The sequence below is a fragment of the Orbicella faveolata genome, unplaced genomic scaffold, assembly GCF_042242905.1.
Source record: "Orbicella faveolata isolate gen_17 unplaced genomic scaffold, um_ofav_v1 contig_27, whole genome shotgun sequence".
NCBI lineage: Eukaryota > Metazoa > Cnidaria > Anthozoa > Scleractinia > Merulinidae > Orbicella > Orbicella faveolata.
This window is the reverse complement of record NW_028301555.1, coordinates 4988554-5013773: the sequence shown is the minus strand read 5'-3', so window position 1 is coordinate 5013773 and position 25220 is coordinate 4988554. Positions and strand designations below refer to the sequence as shown.

The 25220-nt window shown below is 40.6% G+C and overlaps 4 protein-coding genes across 4 annotated transcripts; all 4 read left to right on the top strand.

Moving 5' to 3' along the window:
• Positions 1-4782: 4782 nt before the first annotated feature.
• On the top strand, positions 4783-7751 carry LOC149107251 (E3 ubiquitin-protein ligase TRIM45-like). The gene has a single exon (XM_089296951.1). It carries the CDS (start codon positions 5041-5043, stop codon positions 7246-7248), a length of 2208 nt encoding a protein of 735 aa, XP_089153077.1. The 5' UTR covers positions 4783-5040; the 3' UTR covers positions 7249-7751.
• A 4815-nt stretch (positions 7752-12566) lies between these two features.
• Positions 12567-15300, top strand: LOC149107250 (E3 ubiquitin-protein ligase TRIM45-like). Its single transcript, XM_089296950.1, has one exon. It carries the CDS (start codon positions 12599-12601, stop codon positions 14804-14806), a length of 2208 nt encoding a protein of 735 aa, XP_089153076.1. The 5' UTR covers positions 12567-12598; the 3' UTR covers positions 14807-15300.
• A 4852-nt stretch (positions 15301-20152) lies between these two features.
• Positions 20153-20835, top strand: LOC149107249 (E3 ubiquitin-protein ligase TRIM56-like). The gene has a single exon (XM_089297137.1). The coding sequence runs from the start codon at positions 20153-20155 to the stop codon at positions 20828-20830; it is 678 nt and encodes a 225-aa protein (XP_089153263.1). The 3' UTR covers positions 20831-20835.
• A 73-nt stretch (positions 20836-20908) lies between these two features.
• LOC149107248 (protein lin-41-like) lies at positions 20909-22360 on the top strand. The gene has a single exon (XM_089297136.1). It carries the CDS (start codon positions 20909-20911, stop codon positions 22358-22360), a length of 1452 nt encoding a protein of 483 aa, XP_089153262.1.
• Positions 22361-25220: the final 2860 nt, after the last annotated feature.

Genomic DNA, 25220 nt, shown 5'->3' with positions numbered 1-25220 from the left:
TTTTCTTTGCTCTCGCTCCAACTTGCGCGCGGTCCAGTTGCGGAAAGAGCTCTAGCTAGTACGGGAACGTTTGCTACGCAGAGTCGAGTACGTTTAGGATGTGATAACCTGCTTTTCTAGGTGTAAACTTTCACAAGGGGGAGAGTTGGGGTAGGAATTTGTACTGCTCTGAATGAACAAATGAGAAACGCGCAGACTTGAGAAAAACTGAAATTTTGAGACATAAGAAACCTCCTTGTTTTTTACGTTTTTCATTATTCTCTGACGTTGTTACTCCATGACATCATCTTTTTATAGTGTTATGCCCAAATTACGATTTGTAATCTAGTAGTTACTAAGGTGGTTAGATCGAGTTTTTGAGTAGCAATACCTAACAACTTAGAGGTCTTTCAGCGACCAGCGACAACTACAATGTTGTAAAGAATTTTAACATAAGATAGCACCGCGAGACAAAAATCCTTTGTTAAAAACGCAATAAACGCTTTGGGTTGTCACGGCTGATTAAGATCCTCAAGGTTACTTTTACTTCTACTTCTTCCTCAAAGGAGCTACGTCACTTCGTTTGTAATCCGTGTCAATCTCCATCCTCAACCATCCTTGTTCCTTTACGGTTTATTATTATCTCGTTGGTGTTTTTCTATCTAAGTACAGAACTATTTTCAAGTTTCCTTCAAATTAAAGTTAATGTTGTACTTAAGAATGATTTTCGCCTGCCTTAGAGTATATAGTCTACGCACGAAAAATATAAATTCTTACAACTAAAGTGTCTATTGGCCAACATTTTACTACCACTTCATGACACTTCGGATTAAAAGTGGCGATATTTTCTGGGGGGAGGGTTTGTCTCTTTGTTTCGTTCTTTTGCGTAGACCGTCTGCGACGTGTATGAAAACACGACAAGCATTTCCGATTTATCAACTACTTAGAGCCTCTTTACTGACCCCTGGTTTCTTATATTTATCCATGCAAACGCTCAAAAGACCAACTAAGGCTTCACTCAGACATCAATAATTTTGTGACATTTCATTGGCTCCTTGCAGACAGTTATGACGTTATTTAATTCGGTTTTCTAGGAAAACTAAAAATAAAAGCTTGGTGCAGTTTCACTGAACAAGCGACGCCTAGCGATGGAGTCCCTTTTGAAAGACCTCAAGAAACATCTTGAATGCTCGATTTGTCTCCAAACCTACAGCAAACCCAAAATCATATCATGTCTACACACATTTTGCTGTCAGTGTTTGGAGAATCATGCAAGAGCCAGCCACAGACAAGGAAAGTTCCGTTGTCCAGAGTGCCAAGCGCAAATCGATCTGCCCGATGGAAATCGTTTCCAAAGTCATTTACGGCTTTAAATTTCAATTATAGAATCCCGGGTAAAGAACCCTGTTCTAGAGTAAATTATATATACACAAGCCACTTTCCCGATAAATTATAAGCCAGTTATAAGCCAAGTGACTAGCGGGAGAGCTAAGAAAGTGTGTGTGTGTGTGTGGGAGGGGGGAGGAGGGCTACACCTGTTAAAAAGGGACGGGGTTGCTCGTCGGAAATTTTGAAAAGAACCCCGTAAGAGGCACCAAGATCCTGTTTTGCGGGCGTGTCTTGAAGTGTTTTACGTACCAGTTCTAAAACAACACATTTTCGCCCGTCATTTGTTTGGGCTCAGTACCCTAAAAAGTGCATTCAGTTAGAAGCTCTCGCTTTAGACCATCTGAGACTGAACTCCCTAAGATGAACGAAAACCGCGTTTTCAAACCCTAAAAGGTACAATGCGCACCCCCGTCATATTTATATGGAAGTTCCCGTTCCGGGGTACCGACCCTGTGTTGTAAAGCACGGTCTCTATGACGTCATGTTTATATCGGATTATGCACAAATTACGATGTGAAGTAATCTAGTCAAGTATTACGCTGTACAGAATTTTCACTGAAAAGTTGAAATCGTGTAGTAAGCGTGTCTAAGAGATTTATCGTTTTCTGTGTAGTGTTTCACGGAAACCTTACACTTTTCTAAAAGACGAGAGAGTTTGGGAGATATTGATTTGGCTTACATAATTTAAACCACATTATGTATATCTACATTCCGCAGGCTTTATTTCTGTAAGAGTCTTTTTCATAATAGCGTTGAGGCCTAATTAAGTTAAGCCTCATTTTAAGATCATTACATACTAAGAACACACCCCAGGCTGAGAGTTACTAGAGGAGAGCTATTTTGTCACCCGTGTGTGAAAGAACAGTACTGTTAAAGTATGTTAAAATTATGACTTCAAGCTACTGCAGTTTATACAGTTAGCTACAGAGTGAAAATTAGCAAAATAATGTCTTTTTGTTTTGTTTGAATATATTAAACCAATGAGCTTGTGTTATTGCATGGTTCATCGTACAACATCTTTTTTTAAGCCTCAATCGACAGAAAATGGTTACTTATAACTCACTTAACTTAAGTTGTAAATACAGTGAAACCTGTATTGAGCGGGCACCCTCGGGACCTTCCCAAGTGTCCGCTTTATAGAGGGTGTCCGAAAGGTTTATAACAATTTTGCAATGTTTATTAATAATTAACATTCAACGGTTCCTCTGTACTGTAATAAAGTTCCAGGTTGTTAACGAAGCTATCCAGATTTCAAGTTCGTCAGCTTTCATTACCAACTTTAATTTGTTTGTGATAATTCCCTTTCCATACAGCAACGATAATGCAGGTACATTTAATTGACTATTTCAAGGACGTAATCGCGGTATGAGTTCAAACTACGAAATCACTGACAAAAAACAGGCGGTCAATGACGGTATGTGGCTACTGCTGTTATTATTTAGAACATTGCGGTAAAACAAATGATATTGCAATAAAACGAGCTAAATACGAAAACGTTTTTGGACTCATAGCTCAAAAACATTCGACTTGTCTCTTGCACCGCGCAAAATATGTCGATCCCTAAAGTTGTAAAGACAGACTTTCGGTAACTTGAATTAAATGTCTTCTCCAAGTTTAGTTGGCTTTCTAGTAGGGTGCAGGAAAAAAAAAATTAACGTGTGACTTTGGAGGCAAATCGTGCGGGAAAATTAAACCTTCGATTGTGTGGGGAATTGTGCGGAATTATTGACGAACCAATGTCCTTGCCAAGTCCTAAGGAAAATTTGCATTGACGATAGTTTAGCCAGTTATTTCACTAGTAGTTCAAATATATTCAGAAGTCTTAGCAATCGCCAATTCTTTTAGAAAACTGTGTCTGAATAGCAAAACAGAATGCCGCATCTTCCCTTATAAATGAGTTCCTTTTTAAAAGTACTCCTGCCTTGATTCAATAAAAATATGTAGCTTGAATATTTCTCATAAACTGCGATAGGGGTCGCAAATTCTCGGAAGTTATTCGAAAAAAACATAACTTGAAAGTTTATGCAAATTAAGTGTAATGCAATTTGCGCCTTGTCCTAGGAGTGTTGTTTTCGCGAAGGAGCTTATCTATTCGCCCTCCAAAGGAGACGAGACTCTTCAAAAGGGTTTAAGATCGCAACACGGCAAAGATGTTCAGCTGCACAATTCACTCGGATCGCCACGACCAGTAAACCAACTTCGCACAATTTCTGCTAGCATGTTCAATGTAATCGCCACTGATAAGTTGTAAAAAGACCTGGAAAATTCTTTGCAAACAAGTTCTCCATAAATGCGTAGACAGCTGTGCTTTCTTGAACCAAAGTGGTTTAAACTCAGAACTGGCGATTGGATTCATAGGAGGATACTCAACGAAACAACTTGAATAGTAAGTGATTTTCAGTATAGCTTTTTGTCTTATCTTGCACGAAACAGCACCGGAAAAGACTGATTGTACTTGCCGCCTGACTGCATAGCAGAAGGTGGTGGGGCGACAGTTAGCCCCACCATCCCATACTTCGTTTTCTTTGCTCTCGCTCCAACTTGCGCGCGGTCCAGTTGCGGAAAGAGCTCTAGCTAGTACGGGAACGCTTGCTACGCAGAGTCGAGTACGTTTAGGATGTGATAACCTGCTTTTCTAGGTGTAAACTTTCACAAGGGGGAGAGTTGGGGTAGGAATTTGTACTGCTCTGAATGAACAAATGAGAAACGCGCAGACTTGAGAAAAACTGAAATTTTGAGACATAAGAAACCTCCTTGTTTTTTACGTTTTTCATTATTCTCTGACGTTGTTACTCCATGACATCATCTTTATATAGTGTTATGCCCAAATTACGATTTGAGCTAATCTAGTAGTTACTAAGGTGGTTAGATCGAGTTTTTGAGTAGCAAAACAACTTAGAGGTCTTTCAGCGACCAGCGACAACTACAATATTGTAAAGAATTTTAACATAAGATAGCACCGCGAGACAAAAATCCTTTGTTATAAACGCAATAAACGCTTTAGGTTGTCACGGCTGATTAAGATCCTCAAGGTTACTTTTACTTCTACTTCTTCCTCAAAGGAGCTACGTCACGGTTTGTGCATCGTGAAAAGTCTCTTCGTTTGTAATCCGTGTCAATCTTCTCCATCCTCAACCATCCTTGTTCCTTTATGGTTTATTATTATCTCGTTGGTGTTTTTCTATCTAAGTACAGAACTATTTTCAAGTTTCCTTCAAATTAAAGTTAATGTTGTACTTAAGAATGATTTTCGCCTGCCTTAGAGTATATAGTCTAGGCATGAAAAATATAAATTCTTACAAGTAGAGTGTGTATTGGCCAACATTTTACTACCACTTCATGACACTTCGGATTAAAAGTGGCGATATTTTCTGGGGGGAGGGTTTGTCTCTTTCTTTCTTTCTTTTGCGTAGACCGTCTGCGACGTAAATGAAAAATACGACAAGCATTTCCGATTTATCAACTACTTAGAGCCTCTTTACTGACCCCTGGCTTCCTATATTTATCCATGCAAACGCTCAAAAGACCAACTAAGGCTTCACTGAGACGTCAATAATTTTGCGACATTTGATTGGCTCCTTGCAGACAGTTATGACGTTATTTAATTCGGTTTTCTAGGAAAACTAAAAATAAAAGCTTGGTGCAGTTTCACTGAACAAGCGACGCCTAGCGATGGAGTCCCTTTTGAAAGACCTCAAGAAACATCTTGAATGCTCGATTTGTCTCCAAACCTACAGCGAACCCAAAACCATATCATGTCTACACACATTTTGCTGTCAGTGTTTGGAGAATCATGCAAGAGCCAGCCACAGACAAGGAAAGTTCCGTTGTCCAGAGTGCCAAGCGCAAATCGATCTGCCGGAAGGAAATCGTTTCAAAAGTTTACCGAGCAGTTTTTTCCACAACAGTTTGTTGAGTCTTCTTGCCGTTCGACGGACTGGCGATGGAAGTAACATGGCTTGTTCCCAATGTAGGAAAAACAACTCTCAGATGTACTATTGCTTTGACTGTGGAAAGTTTATGTGCCCAGACTGTTACAACGCACACGAAATGCTAAGCGCATCGTTCGAAGGACATAAAGTCACGTCAGTGAAGGAGTTTAAAGCAGAAGATTACGAAGCCTTGCTGAAGCGACAACCATTTTGTTCACAGCAGTTCCACGAGAGAGAAATCACGAGATTTTTCTGTTTTTCATGCCAAGCTTGTGTTTGCCAAATTTGCATAGTCACGGATCACCGAAATCACGACATCGTTTTACTCGACAAAGCAGCTCATGACGAGAAACCCAGCGTCATGTCTGGCGCTGAAATGATCAACGAAAGGGTGAGCGAGCTTCGTGAAGTGATTCGACAATTTGAAGAAACGGCTTGTAAGTTGGAAAACAATATCGCAACCGCTAAACGCGAGGTCTCGCTAGCTGCTGGGCAGATGATCGAAGTGATTCGAGAGCGCGAGCGTGATGCAATTATATCACTCGAGACAACACGCGTGACGAGACTCGAGACAATTAACTCCGCCATCCAGGAAGCTCAGTCTCTGCTCAAACAAATGAAGCAAGCACTTGAGTTTGCTAGCAATCTAACTGAAAGAAGCTCAAGCTCGGATATCATGAGGAACAAGGAAACTTTGAAACAGCGATTTGAAGTGTTGCGTGAAATTGAAGTTCCAAAACATGATGAGACCTCATTCGTCAAATTTACAGCTGCTTCTACAAAGAACTTGAAATTGGGTTTTATTGAGACAATACCAAAGGCAGACGCAAAGCGATCAACGCTTGAAGGACTGAAGCAAACTCTTCAGGCTGGTGTAGAAGCAGTGTTTACGTTATGCCCTCAAACATCTGAAGGGACGACGATTAAGCAGCCTGACCTGAAAGATCACATTGAAGTTCTGATTGAACCCGCTAAAGATGTTACAAATGTGATTGTTGTTGAGAAAGAGGACGGTAATCTTCAGCTGAAATTTACTCCAAAAGTACCGGGCGACTACAGTATTGAAATCAAGATCAATGGCGATAAGCTTCCAACCTGTCCTTTCACAGTGCAGGTGAAAGAACGTGAACTCGTTGTCGTTGGCGAGTTGGACTTAAAATTCTTTCCAGGAGATGAACCCGGGTGCCTGGATGGAATCGCTGTTAACTCAGAAGGGAAGATAGTTGTGACAGATGAGTTTGGCCACTGTGTGTACGAGTTCGACAGAGATGGTAACTGTTTAACGAAACATGGTAGCGAAGGAGCAAAACCCGGGCAATTTAGCTATGCGTCTGGCGTTTCCTATGTAAACAAGAACGAGATTGTAGTTGCAGATCGATGGAATCATAGAGTACAACACATAAATATTCAGACAGGAACTGTTGTGAAAAGCTTTGGGAAGCGTGGCTTAGGAAAAGGAGAGTTTATGGATCCAGTTGATGTTTGTTTAGATGATGAAGGACGCATTGTTGTAACCGAGTTGGGCAATCATAGGATACAAGTGTTGTCACAGAAAGGAAAAACTATTTCCATACTTGGAGACAGAGGCCCAGAGATACTCAACAAACCAACAAGCTGCATTCCTTACAAAAACATGTTTCTCGTATCTGAAAGAGGCGATAACTGTATTAAGGTTTTCGATCAGTCAGGAACTTTCTTGTACAAGTTTGGAAAAGAAGGGAATCAAGATGGACAATTTCACTGTCCACGTGATATGCTTCTAGACAGCTCCAATAATCTTCTTGTATGTGATTTTGACAATAACCGAGTTCAGCAGTTTTCTTTAGACGGTCGCTTCACTGGCAAAACCATCGCTATTTTACCAGAACCTGCTCGAATAGCAACAGCACCAGATGGACGAATTTTCGTGACTAGCGTCACAACTAACAAAGTATACATATTGAAGTAGTTGTTTCAATAATCAGTAGTTGTCAGTTTGTATCGACCCTGTGTTGGAATGCACGGTCTCTCTGACGCCATCCTCATGCAGCGTTTTTCGAAATTACCATGTGAACTAATCTACTCAAGTATTATGATGGAAAGACTTTAATATTTCAAAGACGAAATTGCAAGGGGAGCATGTCTTAAGGATGTCTCGTTTTCAGTGTAGTGTTTTAGAGAAGCCTTACACTTTTCTAACATTCGAGGAGGTTTAGGAGCAAAAACCCAGGGATAATCATGCTTTCCCGGGGGAGGTGGGGAAGGGGGAAAATGTGTACTGCTCTGGATTGACAGGTGGGAAATGCACAAAGTTGGCGAGAAGATCTGAACTTTCAAAACGTAGCAAAAACCAAAACCAGAGTTGCCCTCATCAATTTGGTTAGTCTAGACGTAGAATAACGCTACAAATTAGGGTTACATGTAATACTGTTTTCAAATATTGATTTGTTTTATAATCCATTATACTTTGTACATTTTGGCTTTGTTTTTTGTGAACCCTGGGGTACTCTGAAAACTCAAATCTTTACCCTCAGCCTTTACCTTACACTAGAGCTTGATCAGCTTTATTTTGTAACCCAGTATAACGGGATTATAAGGCACCAAAAGCCCCTAATCGTAGTCCAATATACGCTAACTAATATCTTACAAAGTCAGTTACGGCTTTCAATTTCTATTGTAGTACCCCCGGGTAAAGAACCCTGTTCTAGAGTAAATCATATATACACAAGCCACTTTCGCGATAAATTATAAGCCAGTTATAAGCCAAGTGACTAGCGGGAGAGCTTAAAAAGTGTGCGTGTGTGTGTGTGGGGGGGGGGGGGGGGGGGGAAGGGTTACATCTGTAAAAAGGACGGGGTTGATCGTCGGAAATTTTGAAAAGAACCCCGTAAGAGGTACCAAGATCCTGTTTTGCGGGCGTGTCTTGAAATGTGTTACGTACCAATTCTAAAACAACACAGTTTCGCCCGTCATTTGTTTCGGCTCAGTACCCTAAAAACTGCTTTAGAAGCTCTCGCTGTGGACCATCTGAGACTGAACTCCCTAAGATGAACGAAAACCGCGTTTTCAACCCCTAAAGGTACGACGGGCACCCCCGTCATTTTTATATGGGAGTTCCCGTTCCGGGGTACCGACCCTGTGTTGTAAAGCACGGTCTCTATGACGTCATGTTTATATGGGATTATGCACAAATTACGATGTGAACTAATCTAGTCAAGTATTATGCTGTACAGAATTTACATTGAAAAGTTGAAATCGCGTAGTAAGCGTGTCTAAGAGATTTATCGTTTTCTGTGTGGTGTTTCAAGGAAACCTTACACTTTTCTAAAAGACGAGAGAGTTTGGGAGATATTGATTTGGCTTACATAATTTAAACCACATTATGATTTCTACGTTCCGCAGGCTTTATTTCTGTAAGAGTCTTTTTCATAATAACGTTGAGACCTAAAGTTAAGCCTCATTATAAGATCATTACATACTATGAACACACCCCAGGCTGAGAGTTACTAGAAGAGAGCTATTTTGTCACCCGTGTGTGAAAGAGCAGTACGGTTAAAGTAGGTTAAAATTATGACTTCAAGCTACTGCAGTTTATACAGGTAGCTACAGAGTGAAAATTAGCAAAATAATGTCTTTTTGCCTCGTTTGAACATATTAAACCAATGAGCTTGTGTTATTGCATGGTTCATCGTACAACATCTTTTTTTAACCTAATCGACAGAAAATGGTAACTTATAACTCACTTAACTTAAGTTGTAAATACAGTGAAACCTCTATTAAGCGGACACCCTCGGGACCTTCCCAAGTGTCCGCTTAATAGAGGGTGTCCGAAAGGTTTATAACAATTTCGCAATGTTTGTTAATAACTAACATTCAATGGTTCCTCTGTACTGTAATAAAGTTCTAGGTTGTTAACGAAGCAATCCAGAGTTCAAGTTCGTCAGCTTTCATTACCAACTTTAATTTGTTTGTGATGATGCCATTTCCATACAGCAACGATAATACAGGTACATTTAATCGACTATTTCAAGGACGTAATCCAGAGCCACATTGTCAATTCAGTCCGGTGTCCGCTTAATAGAGGTTTTTAACAATGTAAATTAGCAAAATACAATTTATTTAAGTGGTCTCGTCCGCTTAATAGAGGTGTCCGCTGAACAGGGGTTCCTTATTAAGGGAAATGTAACACGTTAATTTCGGGGTAAGTGTCCGCTTAGAGGAAGTTTCACTTTATAGAGGCCCTGTTAGGGGGGGGGGGGGGGGGGGTACCTATGTCCCCTGTCTGAAATTCGCCACCAGCCATGTCGGCATTTCGCAAGATTCCTATGTCGCCTGTCGGAATTTCGTCTCAGAGGAGTTGGGCCGGGAAATTTGACCTTGTTCGATTAAAACGAAGCTACACGTATAACACAACGTAATACCTTTGTTTGTTAAAAAAAAAAACAAACAACAACAACCGACACAGTGCTCTCAAGTCTCACGCATCGAGCATGAGGCTCACGCAAACGAATTCAATCTTGCGCTCTCACGCTGAAACTATTATTTCTCACGTATTGAAGGTTCCTTGCTCTTTTAGTCCAGTACATATATAATTAAGTATCTCTTTGGATATAATTTACTCCTTGTATGCTTTCCACTTGCCTCGAACACTTTTCAGCGCTAGAAATTCTCATGCAGAGCCAGCATTTCTCCGGTCAGTGGGTTTAATGATTACTTTAAGGTTACTTTTAAAGCATCACATTTCGACTCAGAATGAAGGAAAAGACTTCTTATCTACTTCAATTTTTCAAAATTTTCTAAGGGGCTGGGGGCATGCTGGGGGGCATATTGTGGGCATGCTTTCTAAGGGCTTGGGCATGCTTTCGAGCGCTGAAGTTGCTAACCTCCTAGGAGATGTGGGGGCATGCTCCCCCGGGAAATTTTGAAATTGAGACGCTTGGAATTGCTATTTTCAGCCATTTTTCAGTCACTATTTGGACCTAAAGTACAATCGAACCTATGACTATTTTTACCATGTTTATGTTTAACAATCGTTCTTTAACTCAAAATCTCAACGGCCTCAATCAGATAATCTCTCCTATCTATAATCTTCCTTTGAATTTGGCGTAACCCTTACTTTCTGCTGAAGACGAAAAGACCTTGGCAGCTTTCCCCTGTCTCTCTTTTCCTTCCATAATGCCATTTGTTGATAATACAACTTCATATTCTTTTACTGGTGACCCACTGATAAAAATATGAAGCAGACTTTCGAAGATCTCTTTCCTTTTTTCTTAAGTGTGTTTTTAGGCATTTTAGGCCGCTGCTCTCTCAGCTGAGAGTGAGAAAAAATACTCAGCAATGACGGACTCGATTTATTCGACGCGGACGTTTTAGCATATATATAAGAAAGCCTGTGTTTCACGACCCGTCGACATCGTGCGTGAGAGGAAAACACATTTAAAACTCTGGAAATACGTCTTCACTTCGACTCAGACGTTTAAAACAATCACTGCATCCTCAGTTCCGAAATTCGTTGTCGGTCTATCTGGCCATTGGTGTCGCTTTCTCTATTTCGCTGGAATAGTCTGTCGTTCGTCGCCAATTCATAGCTCTCATGTCGCCGTTTCAAGGCCATGTCGCTTGTCGGAATTTACCCCTAACAAGGCGTCTGTATAATGTAAGAATAAGAACCTTCAGCCGCAGTCCGAATTTAGCATAAATTGCGATGAAATTCATTGTTTACAAATGCATGGCTTTGAACAGATCGGGCTGAACCGAACTGATCGAAAGTGTTTCGCTTCCAAATAAAGAACTTAGTGCCAATTTGAATAAAAGTTTTGGGCTGCCAAAGTTCTATGGCTGTTGCCTTTGATTTTAAATTCGTAAAGTGGTGAGTGTGTTGCAAGAAACTACTTCAGCACAATTCGTCAAGTTTGCATATTTCGGGTTGAATTAATTTGATGCATCAGTTGTGCTCATCAGGATGCGATACGTTCTGAAGTAATTTTTAGTAGGGCTTTTTGTCTTAACTTGCACGAAACAGCACCGGAAAAGACTGACTGTACTTGCCGCTTGACTGCATAGCATGGGCATGGGGTGGTGGGGCGACAGTTAGCCCCACCATCCCATACTTCGTTTTCTTTGCTCTCGCTCCAACTTGCGCGCGGCCCGGTTGCAGAAAAAGCTCTAGCTAGTACGGGAACACTTGCTACGCAGAGTCGAGTACGTTTAGGATGTGATAACCTGCTATTCTAGGTGTAAACTTTCACAAGGGGGAGAGTTGGAGTAGGAATTTGCACCGCTCTGAATGAACAAATGAGAAACGCGCAGACTTGAGAAAAACTGAAATTTTGAGACTTAAGAAACCTCCTTGTTTTTACGTTTTTCATTATTCTCTGACGTTGTTACTCCATGACATCATCTTTTTATAGTGTTATGCCCAAATTACGATTTGAGCTAATCTAGTAGTTACTAAGGTGGTTAGATCGAGTTTTTGAGTAGCAATACCTAACAACTTAGAGGTCTTTCAGCGACCAGTGACAACTACAATGTTGTAAAGAATTTTAACATAAGATAGCACCGCGAGAGAAATATCCTTTGTTAAAAACGCTATGAATGCTTTAGGTTATCACAGCTGATTAAGATCCTCAAGGTTTCTTCTACTAAATTATTAGCCATTGTTTACAATTAAAAACTGTCGTGAAAATGTATATTGTACCTCTCCTCAAAGGAGCTACTTCACGGTTTGTGCATCGTGAAAAGTCTCTTCGTTTGTAATCCGTGTCAATCTTCTCCATCCTTAACAATCCTTGTTCCTTTATGGTTTATTATTATTATCTCTTTTGTGTTTCTCTATCTGACTAAAGACTATTTTCAAGTTTCCTTCAAATTAAAGTTAATTTTGTACTTAAGAATGATTTTCGCCTGCCTAAGAGTATATAGTCTGGGCATGAAAAATATAAATTCTTCCAAGCAGAGTGTGTATTGGCCAACATTTTACTACCACTTCATGACACTTCGGGTTAAAAGTGGCGATATTTTCTGGGGGGAGGGTTTGTCTCTTTGTTTCTTTCTTTTGCGTAGACCGTCTGCGACGTGTATGAAAACACGACAAGCATTTCCGATTTATCAACTACTTAGAGCCTCTTTACTGACCCCTGGCTTCATATAATTATCCATGCAAACGCTCAAAAGACCAACTAAGGCTTCACTCAGACGTCAATAATTTTGTGACATTTCATTGGCTCCAAGCAGACAGTTATGACGTTAATTAATTCGGTTTCTAGGAAAACTAAAAATAAAAGCTTATTGCAGTATCACTGAACAAGCGACGCCTAGCGATGGAGTCCCTTTTGAAAGACCTCAAGAAACATCTTGAATGCTCGATTTGTCTCGAAACCTACAGCAAACCCAAAACCATATCATGTCTACACACATTTTGCTGTCAGTGTTTGGAGAATCATGCAAGAGCCAGCCACAGACAAGGAAAGTTCCGTTGTCCAGAATGTCAAGCCCAAATCGATCTGCCCGAAGGAAATCGTTTCCAAAGTTTACCGAGCAGTTTTTTCCACAACAGTTTATTGAGTCTTCTTGCCGTTCGACGGAGTGGCGATGGAGGTAACATGGCTTGTTCCCAATGTAGGAAAAACAACTCTCAGATGTACTATTGCTTTGATTGTGGACGGTTTATGTGCCCAGACTGTTACAACGCACACGAAATGTTAAGCGCATCGTTCGAAGGACACAAGGTCACGTCAGTGAAGGAGTTTAAAGCAGAAGATTACGAGGCCTTGCTGAAGCGACAGCCATTTTGTTCACAGCAGTTCCACGAGAGAGAAATCACGAGATTTTTCTGTTTTTCGTGCCAAGCTTGTGTTTGCCAAATTTGCATAGTCACGGATCACCGAAATCACGACATCGTTTTACTCGACAAAGCAGCTCATGACGAGAAACCCAACATCATGTCTGGCGCTGAAATGATCAACGAAAGGGTGTGCGAGCTTCGTGAAGTGATTCGACAATTTGAAGAAACGGCTTCTAAGTTGGAAAACAATATCGCAACCGCTAAACGCGAAGTCTCGCAAGCTGCTGGGCAGATGATCGAAGTGATTCGAGAGCGCGAGCGTGATGCGATTATATCACTCGAGACAACACGCGTGACGAGGCTCGAGAGAATTAACTCCGCCATCCAGGAAGCTCAGTCTCTGCTCAAACAAATGAAGCAAGCAGTTGAGTTTGCTAAAAATCTGACAGAAAGAAGCTCAAGCTCGGATATCATGAGGAACAAGGAAACTTTGAAACAGCGATTGGAAGTATTGCGTGAAATTGAAGTTCCAAAACATGATGAGACCTCATTCGTCAAATTTACCGCTGCTTCTACAAAGAACTTGAAATTAGGTTTTATTGAGACAATCCCAAAGGCAGACGCAAGGCGATCAACGCTTAAAGGACTGAATCAAACTCTTCAGGCTGGTGTAGAAGCAGTGTTTACGTTATGCCCCCAAACATCTGAAGGGACGATGATTAAGCAGCCTGACCTGAAAGATCACGTTGAAGTTCTGATTGAACCCGCTAAAGATGTTACAAATGTGATTCTTAGCAAGAAAGAGGACGGTAATCTTCAGCTGAAATTTACTCCAAAAGTACCGGGCGACTACAGTATTGAAATCAAGATCAATGGGGACAAGCTTCCAAGCTGTCCTTTCACAGTGCAAGTGAAAGAACGTGAACTCGTTGTCGTTGGCGAGTTGGACTTAAAATTCTTTCCAGGAGATGAACCCGGATGGCTGTATGGAATCGCCGTTAACTCAGAAGGCAAGATAGTTGTGACAGATTACTTTGGCCACTGTGTTTACGAGTTCGACAGAGATGGTAACTGTTTAACGAAACATGGTAGCGAAGGAGCAAATCCCGGACAATTTAGCTCTGCGTCTGGCGTTTCCTATGTAAACAAGAACGAGATTCTAGTTGCAGATCAATGGAATCATAGAATACAACACATAAATATTCAGACAGGAACTGTTGTGAAAAGCTTTGGAAAGCGTGGCTTAGGAAAAGGAGAGTTTATGGATCCAGTTGATGTTTGTTTTGATGATGAAGGACGCATTGTTGTAACCGAGTACGGCAATCATAGGATACAAGTGTTGTCACAGAAAGGAAAAACTATTTCCATACTTGGAGACAGAGGCCCAGAGAAACTCAACAACCCAACAAGCTGCATTCCTTACAAAAACATGTTTCTCGTATCTGATAGGGGCAATAACTGTATTAAAGTTTTCAATCAGTCAGGAACTTTCTTGTACAAGTTTGGTAAAGAAGGAAATCAAGATGGACAATTTAACTCGCCCCTTGATATGCTTGTAGACAGCTCCAATAATCTTCTTGTATGTGATTTTGGCAATAACCGAGTTCAGCAGTTTTCTTTAGACGGTCGCTTCACAGGCAAAACTATCACTGATTTACCAGGTCCTGTTGGAATAGCAACAGCGCCAGATCGACGTATTCTCGTCACTAGCGCCACAGCTAACAAAGTATACATATTGAAGTAGTTGTTTCAATAATCAGTAGTTGTCAGTTTGTACCGACCCTGTGTTGGAATGCACGGTCTCTCTGACGTCATGCTCATGTAGCGTTTTTGGAAATTACCATGTGAACTGATCTAGTCAAGTATTATGATGGAAAGACTTTAACATTTCAAAGACGAAATTGCAAGGGGAGCATGTCTTAAAGATGTCTCGTTTTCAGTGTAGTGTGTTAAAGAAGCTTAACACTTTTCTAACATTCGAGGAGGTTTAGGAGCAAAAACCCAGCCATAATCATGCTTTCCCGGGGGAGGTGGGGAAGGGGGAAAATGTGCACTGCTCTGGATGAGCAGATGGGAAGTGCACAAAGTTGGCGAGAAGATCTGAACTTTCAAAACATAGGAAATATCAAAACCAGAGTTGCCCACATTAATTTGGATAGTCCAGATGTAGAATAATGCTACAAATTAGGGTTACATGTAATACTGTTTTCAAATATTGATTTGCTTTATAACCCATTATACTTTGTACATTTTGGCTTTGTTTTTGTGAACCCTGGGGTACTCTGAAAACTCAAATCTTTACCCTCTGCCTTTACGCTACACTAGAGCTTGATCAGCTTGATTTTGCAACCCAGTATAACGGGATTATAAGGCACCAAAAGCCCCTAATCGTAGTCCAATATACGCTAACTAATATCTTACAAAGTCACTTACGGCTTTCAATTTCAATTATAGAACCCCGGGTAAAGAACCCTGTTCTAGAGTAAATTATATATACACTAGCCACTCTACCGGTAAATTATAAGCCAGTTATAAGCCAAGTGACTAGCGGGAGAGCTAAGAAAGTGTGTGTGTGTGGAGGGGGGTGGGATACAACTGTAAAAAAGGACGGAGTTGCTCGTCGGAAATTTTGAAAAGAACCCCGTAAGAGGAACCAAGATCCTGTTTTGCGGGCGTGTCTTGAAATGTTTTACGTACCAATTCTAAAACAACACATTTTCGCCCGTCATTTGTTTCGGCTCAGTACCCTAAAAAGTGCTTTAGAAGCTCTCGCTGTGGACCATCTGAGACTGAACTCCCTAAGATGAACGAAAACCGCGTTTTCAACCCCTAAAAGGTACGACGAGCTCCCCCGTCATTTTTATATGGGAGTTCCCGATCCGGGGTACCGACCCTGTGTTGTAAAGCACGGTCTCTATGACGTCATGTTTATATGGGATTATGCACAAATTACGATGTGAACTAATCTAGTCAAGTATTATGCTGTGCAGAATTTACATTGGAAAGTTGAAATCGTGTAGTAAGCGTGTCTAAGAGATGTATAGGATTCTGTGTAGTGTTTCACGGAAACCTTACACTTTTCTAAAAGACGAGAGAGTTTGGGAGATATTGATTTCGCTCACATACTTTATACCACATTATGATTTCTACGTTCCGCAGGCTTTATTTCTGTAAGAATCTTTTTCATAATAGGGTTGAGACTTAAAGTTAAGCCTCATTTTAAAATCATTACATACTAAGAACACACCCCAGGCTGAAAGTTACTAGAGGAGAGCTATTTTGTCACCCGTGTGTGAAAAAACAGTATTGTTAAACTATGTTAAAATTATGACTTCAAGCTACTGCAGTTTATACAGTTAGCTACAGAGTGAAAATTAGCAAAATAATGTCTTTTTGCCTCGTTTGAACATATTAAACCAATGAGCTTGTGTTATTGCATGGTTCATCGTACAACATCTTTTTTTAACCTAATCGACAGAAAATGGTAACTTATAACTCACTTAACTTAAGTTGTAAATACAGTGAAACTTCTATTAAGCGGACACCTTCGGGACCTTCCCAAGTGTCCGCTTAATAGAGGGTGTCCGAAAAGTTTATAACAATTTCGCAATGTTTGTTAATAATTAACATTCAACGGTTCCTCTGTACTGTAATAAAGTTCTAGGTTGTTAACGAAGCAATCCAGATTTCAAGTTCGTCAGCTTTCATTACCAACTTTAATTTATTTGTGATAATGCCCTTTCCATACAGCAACGATAATACAGGTACATTTAATCGACTATTTCAAGGACGTAATCCAGAGCCACATTGTCAATTCAGTCCGGTGTCTGCTTAATAGAGGTTTTTAACAATATAAATTAGCAAAATACAATTTATTTAAGTGGTCTCGTCCGCTTAATAGAGGTGTCCGCTGAACAGGGGTTCCTTATTAAGGGAAATGTAACACGTTAATTTCGGGGTAAGTGTCCGCTTAGAAGAAGTTTCACTGTATAGAGGCCCTGTTAGGGGGGGGGGGGGGGGGGGTACCTATGTCCCCTGTCTGAAATTCGCCACCAGCCATGTCGGCATTTCGCAAGATTCCTATGTCGCCTGTCGGAATTTCGTCTCAGAGGAGTTGGGCCGGGAAATTTGACCTTGTTCGATTAAAACGAAGCTACACGTGTAACACAACGTAATACCTTTGTTTATTAAAAAAAAAAACAACCAACAACAACCGACACAGTACTCTCAAGTCTCACGCATCGAGCATGAGGCTCACGCAAACGAATTCAATCTTGCGCTCTCACGCTGAAACTATTATTTCTCACGTATTGAAGGTTCCTTGCTCTTTTAGTCCAGTACATATATAATTAAGTATCTCTTTGGATATAATTTACTCCTTGTATGCTTTCCACTTGCCTCGAACACTTTTCAGCGCTAGAAATTCTCATGCAGAGCCAGCATTTCTCCGGTCAGTGGGTTTAATGATTACTTTAAGGTTACTTTTAAAGCATCACATTTCGACTCAGAATGAAGGAAAAGACTTCTTATCTACTTCAATTTTTCAAAATTTTCTAAGGGGCTGGGGGCATGCTGGGGGGCATATTGGAGGCATGCTTTCTAAGGGCTTGGGCATGCTTTCGAGCGCTGAAGTTGCTAACCTCCTAGGAGATGTGGGGGCATGCTCCCCCGGGAAATTTTGAAATTGAGACGCTTGGAATTGCTATTTTCAGCCATTTTTCAGTCACTATTTGGACCTAAAGTACAATCGAACCTATGACTATTTTTACCATGTTTATGTTTAACAATCGTTCTTTAACTCAAAATCTCAACGGCCTCAATCAGATAATCTCTCCTATCTATAATCTGCCTTTGAATTTGGCGTAACCCTTACTTTCTGCTGAAGACGAGAAGACCTTGGCAGCTTTCCCCTGTCTCTCTTTTCCTTCCATAATGCCATTTGTTGATAATACAACTTCATATTCTTTTACTGGTGACCCACTGATAAAAATATGAAGCAGACTTTCGAAGATCTCTTTCCTTTTTTCTTAAGTGTGTTTTTAGGCATTTTAGGCCACTGCTCTCTCAGCTGAGAGTGAGAAAAAATACTCAGCAATGACGGACTCGATTTATTCGACGCGGACGTTTTAGCATATATATAAGAAAGCCTGTGTTTCACGACCCGTCGACATCGTGCGTGAGAGGAAAACACATTTAAAACTCTGGAAATACGTCTTCACTTCGACTCAGACGTTTAAAACAATCACTGCATCCTCAGTTCCGAAATTCGTTGTCGGTCTATCTGGCCATTGGTATCGCTTTCTCTATTTCGCTGGAATAGTCTGTCGTTCGTCGCCAATTCATAGCTCTCATGTCGCCGTTTCAAGGCCATGTCGCTTGTCGGAATTTACCCCTAACAAGGCGTCTGTATAATGTAAGAATAAGAACCTTCAGCCGCAGTCCGAATTTAGCATAAATTGCGATGAAATTCATTGTTTACAAATGCATGGCTTTGAACAGATCGGGCTGAACCGAACTGATCGAAAGTGTTTCGCTTCCAAATAAAGAACTTAGTGCCAATTTGAATAAACGTTTTGGGCTGCAAAAGCTCCATGGCTGTTGCCTTTGATTTTAAATTCGTAAAGTGGTGAGTGTGTTGCAAGAAACTACTTCGGCACAATTCGTCAAGTTTGCATATTTCGGGTTGAATTAATTTGATGCATCAGTTGTGCTCATCAGGATGCGATACGTTCTCAAGTAATTTTCAGTAGGGCTTTTTGTCTTAACTTGCACGAAACAGCATCGGAAAAGACTGACTGTACTTGCCGCTTGACTGCATAGCATGGGCATGGGGGGGGGGGGAGGGGGGGGGGCGTCAGTTAGCCCCACCATCCCATACTTCGTTTTCTTTGCTCTCGCTCCAACTTGCGCGCGGCCCGGTTGCAGAAAAAGCTCTAGCTAGTACGGGAACGCTTGCTACGCAGAGTCGAGTACGTTTAGGATGTGATAACCTGCTTTTGTGGGTGTAAACTTTCACAAGGGGGAGAGTTGGAGTAGGAATTTGCACCGCTCTGAATGAACAAATGAGAAACGCGCAGACTTGAGAAAAACTGAAATTTTGAGACTTAAGAAACCTCCTTGTTTTTTACGTTTTTCATTATTCTCTGACGTTGTTACTCCATGACATCATCTTTTTATAGTGTTATGCCCAAATTACGATTTGAGCTAATCTAGTAGTTACTAAGGTGGTTAGATCGAGTTTTTGAGTAGCAATACCTAACAACTTAGAGGTCTTTCAGCGACCAGCGACAACTACAATGTTGTAAAGAATTTTAACATAAGATAGCACCGCGAGAGAAATATCCTTTGTTAAAAACGCTATGAATGCTTTAGGTTATCACAGCTGATTAAGATCCTCAAGGTTTCTTCTACTGAATTATTAGCCATTGTTTACAATTAAAAACTGTCGTGAAAATGTATATTGTACCTCTCCTCAAAGGAGTTACTTCACGGTTTGTGCATCGTGAAAAGTCTCTTCGTTTGTAATCCGTGTCAATCTTCTCCATCCTTAACAATCCTTGTTCCTTTATGGTTTATTATTATTATCTCTTTTGTGTTTCTCTATCTGACTAAAGACTATTTTCAAGTTTCCTTCAAATTAAAGTTAATGTTGTACTTAAGAATGATTTTCGCCTGCCTAAGAGTATATAGTCTGGGCATGAAAAATATAAATTCTTACAAGCAGAGTGTGTATTGGCCAACATTTTACTACCACTTCACGACACTTCGGATTAAAAGTGGCGATATTTTCTGGGGGGAGGGTTTGTCTCTTTGTTTCTTTCTTTTGCGTAGACCGTCTGTGATGTAAATGAAAAATACGACAAGCATTTCCAATTTATCAACTACTTAGAGCCTCTTTACTGACCCCTGGTTTCTTATATTTATCCATGCAAACGCTCAAAAGACCAACTAAGGCTTCACTCAGACATCAATAATTTTGTGACATTTGATTGGCTCCTTGCAGACAGTTATGACGTTATTTAATTCGGTTTTCTAGGAAAACTAAAAATAAAAGCTTGGTGCAGTTTCACTGAACAAGCGACGCCTAGCGATGGAGTCCCTTTTGAAAGACCTCAAGAAACATCTTGAATGCTCGATTTGTCTCGAAACCTACAGCAAACCCAAAACCATATCATGTCTACACACATTTTGCTGTCAGTGTTTGGAGAATCATGCAAGAGCCAGCCACAGACAAGGAAAGTTCCGTTGTCCAGAGTGCCAAGCGCAAATCGATCTGCCCGATGGAAATCGTTTCCAAAGTTTACCGAGCAGTTTTTTCCACAACAGTTTGTTGAGTCTTCTTGCCGTTCGACGAAGTGGCGATGGAAGTAACATGGCTTGTTCCCAATGTAGGAAAAACAACTCTCAGATGTACTATTGCTTTGACTGTGGAAAGTTTATGTGCCCAGACTGTTACAACGCACACGAAATGCTAAGCGCATCGTTCGAAGGACATAAAGTCACGTCAGTGAAGGAGTTTAAAGCAGAAGATTACGAAGCCTTGCTGAAGCGACAGCCATTTTGTTCACAGCAGTTCCACGAGAGAGAAATCACGAGATTTTTCTGTTTTTCATGCCAAACTTGTGTTTGCCAAATTTGCATAGTCACGGATCACAGAAATCACGACATCGTTTTACTCGACAAAGCAGCTCATGACGAGAAACCCAACATCATGTCTGGCTTTCAAATGATCAACGAAAGGGTGAGCGAGCTTTGTGAAGTGATTTGAAAATTTGAAGAAACGGCTTCTAAGTTGGAAAACAATATCGCAACCGCTAAACGCGAGGTCTCGCTAGCTGCTGGGCAGATGATCGAAGTGATTCGAGAGCGCGAGCGTGATGCGATTATATCACTCGAGACAACACGCGTGAGGAGACTCGAGACAATTAACTCCGCCATCCAGGAAGCTCAGTCTCTGCTCAAACAAATGAAGCAAGCGGTTGAGTTTGCTAGCAATCTAACAGAAAGAAGCTCAAGCTCGGATATCATGAGGAACAAGGAAACTTTGAAACAGCGATTTGAAGTGTTGCGTGAAATTGAAGTTCCAAAACATGATGAGACCTCATTCGTCAAATTTACCGCTGCTTCTGCAAAGAACTTGAAATTAGGTTTTATTGAGACAATCCCAAAGGCAGACGCAAAGCGATCAACGCTTGAAGGACTGAAGCAAACTCTTCAGGCTGGTGTAGAAGCAGTGTTTACGTTATGCCCCCAAACATCTGAAGGGACGATGATTAAGCAGCCTGACCTGAAAGATCACATTGAAGTTCTGATTGAACCCGCTAAAGATGTTACAAATGTGATTCTTAGCAAGAAAGAGGACGGTAATCTTCATCTGAAATTTACTCCAAAAGTACCGGGCGCCTACAGCATCGAAGTAAAGATCAATGGCGAAAAACTTCCAAGCTGTCCTTTCACAGTGCAGGTGAAAGAACGTGAACTCGTTGTCGTTGGCGAGTTGGACTTAAAATTCTTTGCTGGAGATGAACCCGGACGGCTGGATGGAATCGCTGTTAACTCAGAGGGCAAGATAGTTGTGACGGATGAGTGTGGCCACTGTGTTTACGAGTTCGACAGAGATGGCAACTGTTTAACGAAACGTGGTAGCAAAGGAGCAAATCCCAGACAATTTAGCTGTGCGTCTGGCGTTTCCTATGTAAACAAGAACGAGATTCTAATTGCAGATCAAGGGAATCATAGCATACAACACATAAATATTCAGACAGGAACTGTTGTGAAAAGCTTTGGAAAGCATGGCCCAGGAAAAGGAGAGCTTAACGATCCAGTTCACGTTTGTTTAGATGATGAAGGACGCATTGTTGTAACCGAGTGGGGCAACAATAGGATACAAGTGTTGTCACAGAAAGGAAAAACTATTTCCATACTTGGAGACAGAGGCCCAGAGAAACTCAACAAACCAGCAAGCTGCATTCCTTACAAAAACATGTTTCTGGTATCTGATAGAGGCAATAACTGTATTAAGGTTTTCGATCAGTCAGGAACTTTCCTGTACAAGTTTGGAAAACAAGGGAATCAAGACGGACAATTTGAATGGCCGCATGATATGCTTCTAGACAGCTCCAATAATCTTCTTGTATGTGATTGTTGCAATAACCGAGTTCAGCAGTTTTCTTTAGACGGTCGCTTCACAGGCAAAACTATCACTGATTTACCAAGTCCTGCTGGAATTGCAACAGCGTCAGATGGACGTATTCTCGTGACTAGCTCTGAATCTAACAAAGTATACACATTGAAGTAGCATGAGAAGACGCACACGATTTGTACTGTAAGTATCCCGGAGAGCTCCATACAATTCCTTATACTTTTAGTACAAGAAATTGTTAAGCATTATCTTAGGGCGCTCCAGGTTTCTTCACCCTATGATACCAACGAGGTGTTATAATCTGTTATGCCGACGATCGTCTGTCAGAAAAATATTAATTTTTGAAAGTAAACCAGAGACGAACAGCGGCGCACACCGGCTTACATATGTCAACGAGCAATTAAATGCAGTGTGCTGTGTGAGTCATTCGTGACGCTCTACACTCTGGAATAAAAGCATTATTAGATCATGTCCAAAAGAACGTGAGCAGTGGGGAAAAACATGGAAGGAAAAAAGACGTGAGAGAGGAAGGGCAATGAATGTTGAAACTACGGCGAGGGCGGAAATCCTGATAAAACAAGTATTCGCGCAAATGATGTACGAATTACCAGAATTTAATGCACAACACGAAATCATCCTCTCCTTCTCTACTCAAACCAAGATTTACGATCTGAACTAAAAGATAACCAGGAGCCTACAAACGCATGCTCAAGTAAAGAGACGCGCAAGGGCCGACTAACATTTCTTGCTTACTCCATCAAAGTCATCACGATCAACGCTGAGCTTGCATTGAGATGCTTGTCCGGAAGTAAAGGGACGCTCGATTCATCAATCTAAAACAGATCTTGGAATTAAGCCGAAATGATCTGGGAGCGAACTACACTTAACAATTTTCTAAAAAATAACGCATCACACTCTTTCTTTTTTTCATAAGAATATTGTTTTTCCGGCCCAGGCTGAATACTCCTATTTTTCTGCTGATTTTAGGCTGAAAATATTATTGTAATATTCCTAACTTATGACATTTACGTAACAATTACAAGTGCTCCATTGCTGTTCATTGCAATCAGTATGGTCAAAATGTCATGTCATACGACAAGAAAGAATTTATCATGAAAAATTTTGCTGTTTAGCTCATGTCTTTTGCATTGTACATATTTTTTACTGCACAAACACATTACATGTACCGCTCATCATTAAACATTTGGCTATCGCTAGTGAAGAGTGTTTCGTTTGTTGGCTAGTTTTGCCGTTTAGAGAAAGGAATAATTTTATACAGTTAAGTAAAAACATCATTGTATTGTTTTTACAGATTTTCAACGCATGAAATTGTATTATTTTCACAATTTCAGGCTCAGGTTTATTCTTAAAATATTCTTTAAATTTCGCAAATTTCAGCCTCGATATTCTTATAAAACATATTCTTTAAAAAAGAAAGAGTGTATATGCACTACTTGATGAATTTCATTTATAGTCACAAACACCTTTATCTTGATTGTAAATAAATAATCTCTAATTTATCTATAAATTTATCTTTATTTGAGTCTCCACAATTAGTTATCTAAGCTTAATACTCCGAACAGTCTTTTTGCCCTCCGCTATTGAGAAGAAATGTCACACAATTACATAGCCGTGGGGAAAGTTAGGGCCCGGGGTGAGGAATCACTTAGTACACAAAGCAAAGTTTGTCAGTGCTTTAAGTGACCTCGCACGGCTACCAATGACTTCAAGGTGTTCGCACGCGCTGCGAAAACAGACCTTAAAATTTCGAAAGTAACGACCGAGAGTGGTGAAACCCTCCCACATCCCCAGAAAATAGTGGAATCAAGGATCAAAAGTATAATTTATTTTTCCTATCAATTAAGAGCGGCAAACTGATGACGATACAACAAGGGAAGGTATAGTGTAACGCTTACTATGAACATTAAGAAACGTCATGTTGCGCAGTGTTAAAACAAAACCCGTAAAATTTTTCTCAAGTAACAGGAACTAACAGAAACTTTTCTTCAAATTATAATTACTTCAATCAACAACTTCATCACATTACTAAAAGGAGGGCGTTAAAAGGAACGTTTCTTGAAATTAAAATTGAAAACTTAACCAGCACACCGAGGTATATTTAAGGGCCTGTTTACAGGGAGAGAGGTCTACTCTAGCAAGCGTGTTAACCCTAGCTGGAGGGCAAAAGATAGCCCGGGTTTACAAGAAAAATTTTGGTGTAACCCTACAACCCGAGCGCGGGACAACTTAATGCGCGATTACATTCAAAGGGTCTGGAAACAAGTAGAAAGTTAACCCAGGTAGGCGGGTTAACCCTACCTGGAGTGTTTACAAGGGAAAAAGTTAGCCCGCCCGCCAGGGTAACCCTAGCACGCAGATAGGGTAAACCGCCTACTCGTTTAACCCTAGCTAGCTGCCTTGTAAAGACGACGAAGAAAACAAGAGAAAATGTGTGAGTGCTAGGGTAACCCTCTCTCCTTGTAAACAGGCCCTAAGAATGGTCTACCTGATGAAGAGCCCACCCAAAAGGCAGCAACCACGACAGCGACATAAATTTGAACTGGAACACGAAGGATTTCATCTCATGTTTTAAAAAACTGTTTTCACGAGTTTAATACACCCATAGAGAAATACATGCTGCCCTGTTCCCATACCTTTTGGAAAAAGCCCCAAGGTAGCAGCGAGTTCCGTCTAACTTTGAGACCTTGCCTTGCCGATTTTGTGAGACAGTTAATATCTAACAAAGCACCTCAGTGCTTAAAATAACGCGCAGAGATCCACTTGTTTTTCAATTGTTTGTTTGTCTTTGCTGGGCGTAATTTACTCAAGGCCTTTAACTTGACAGAATTTACCCATTAATGGACAACAACAACAACAATCTTTTATTTAAACACGACTTTTGTTTAAAGCTAGACTCTTCAGGGCCCTCTATTTTCTGGTATAAAGATCATCCTTATGGCTTTTTTATGGCTTTTTAAAACTTTATCATTACTATTATTGTTGTACATGTAGTATT

What these genes read in the sequence shown, in the direction of transcription:
- LOC149107249 (XM_089297137.1), top strand. Translation starts at nt 20,153, where the DNA reads ATGGAGTCCCTTTTGAAAGACCTCAAGAAACATCTTGAATGCTCGATT.
- LOC149107248 (XM_089297136.1), top strand. Translation starts at nt 20,909, where the DNA reads ATGATCGAAGTGATTCGAGAGCGCGAGCGTGATGCGATTATATCACTC.
- LOC149107251 (XM_089296951.1), top strand. Translation starts at nt 5,041, where the DNA reads ATGGAGTCCCTTTTGAAAGACCTCAAGAAACATCTTGAATGCTCGATT.
- LOC149107250 (XM_089296950.1), top strand. Translation starts at nt 12,599, where the DNA reads ATGGAGTCCCTTTTGAAAGACCTCAAGAAACATCTTGAATGCTCGATT.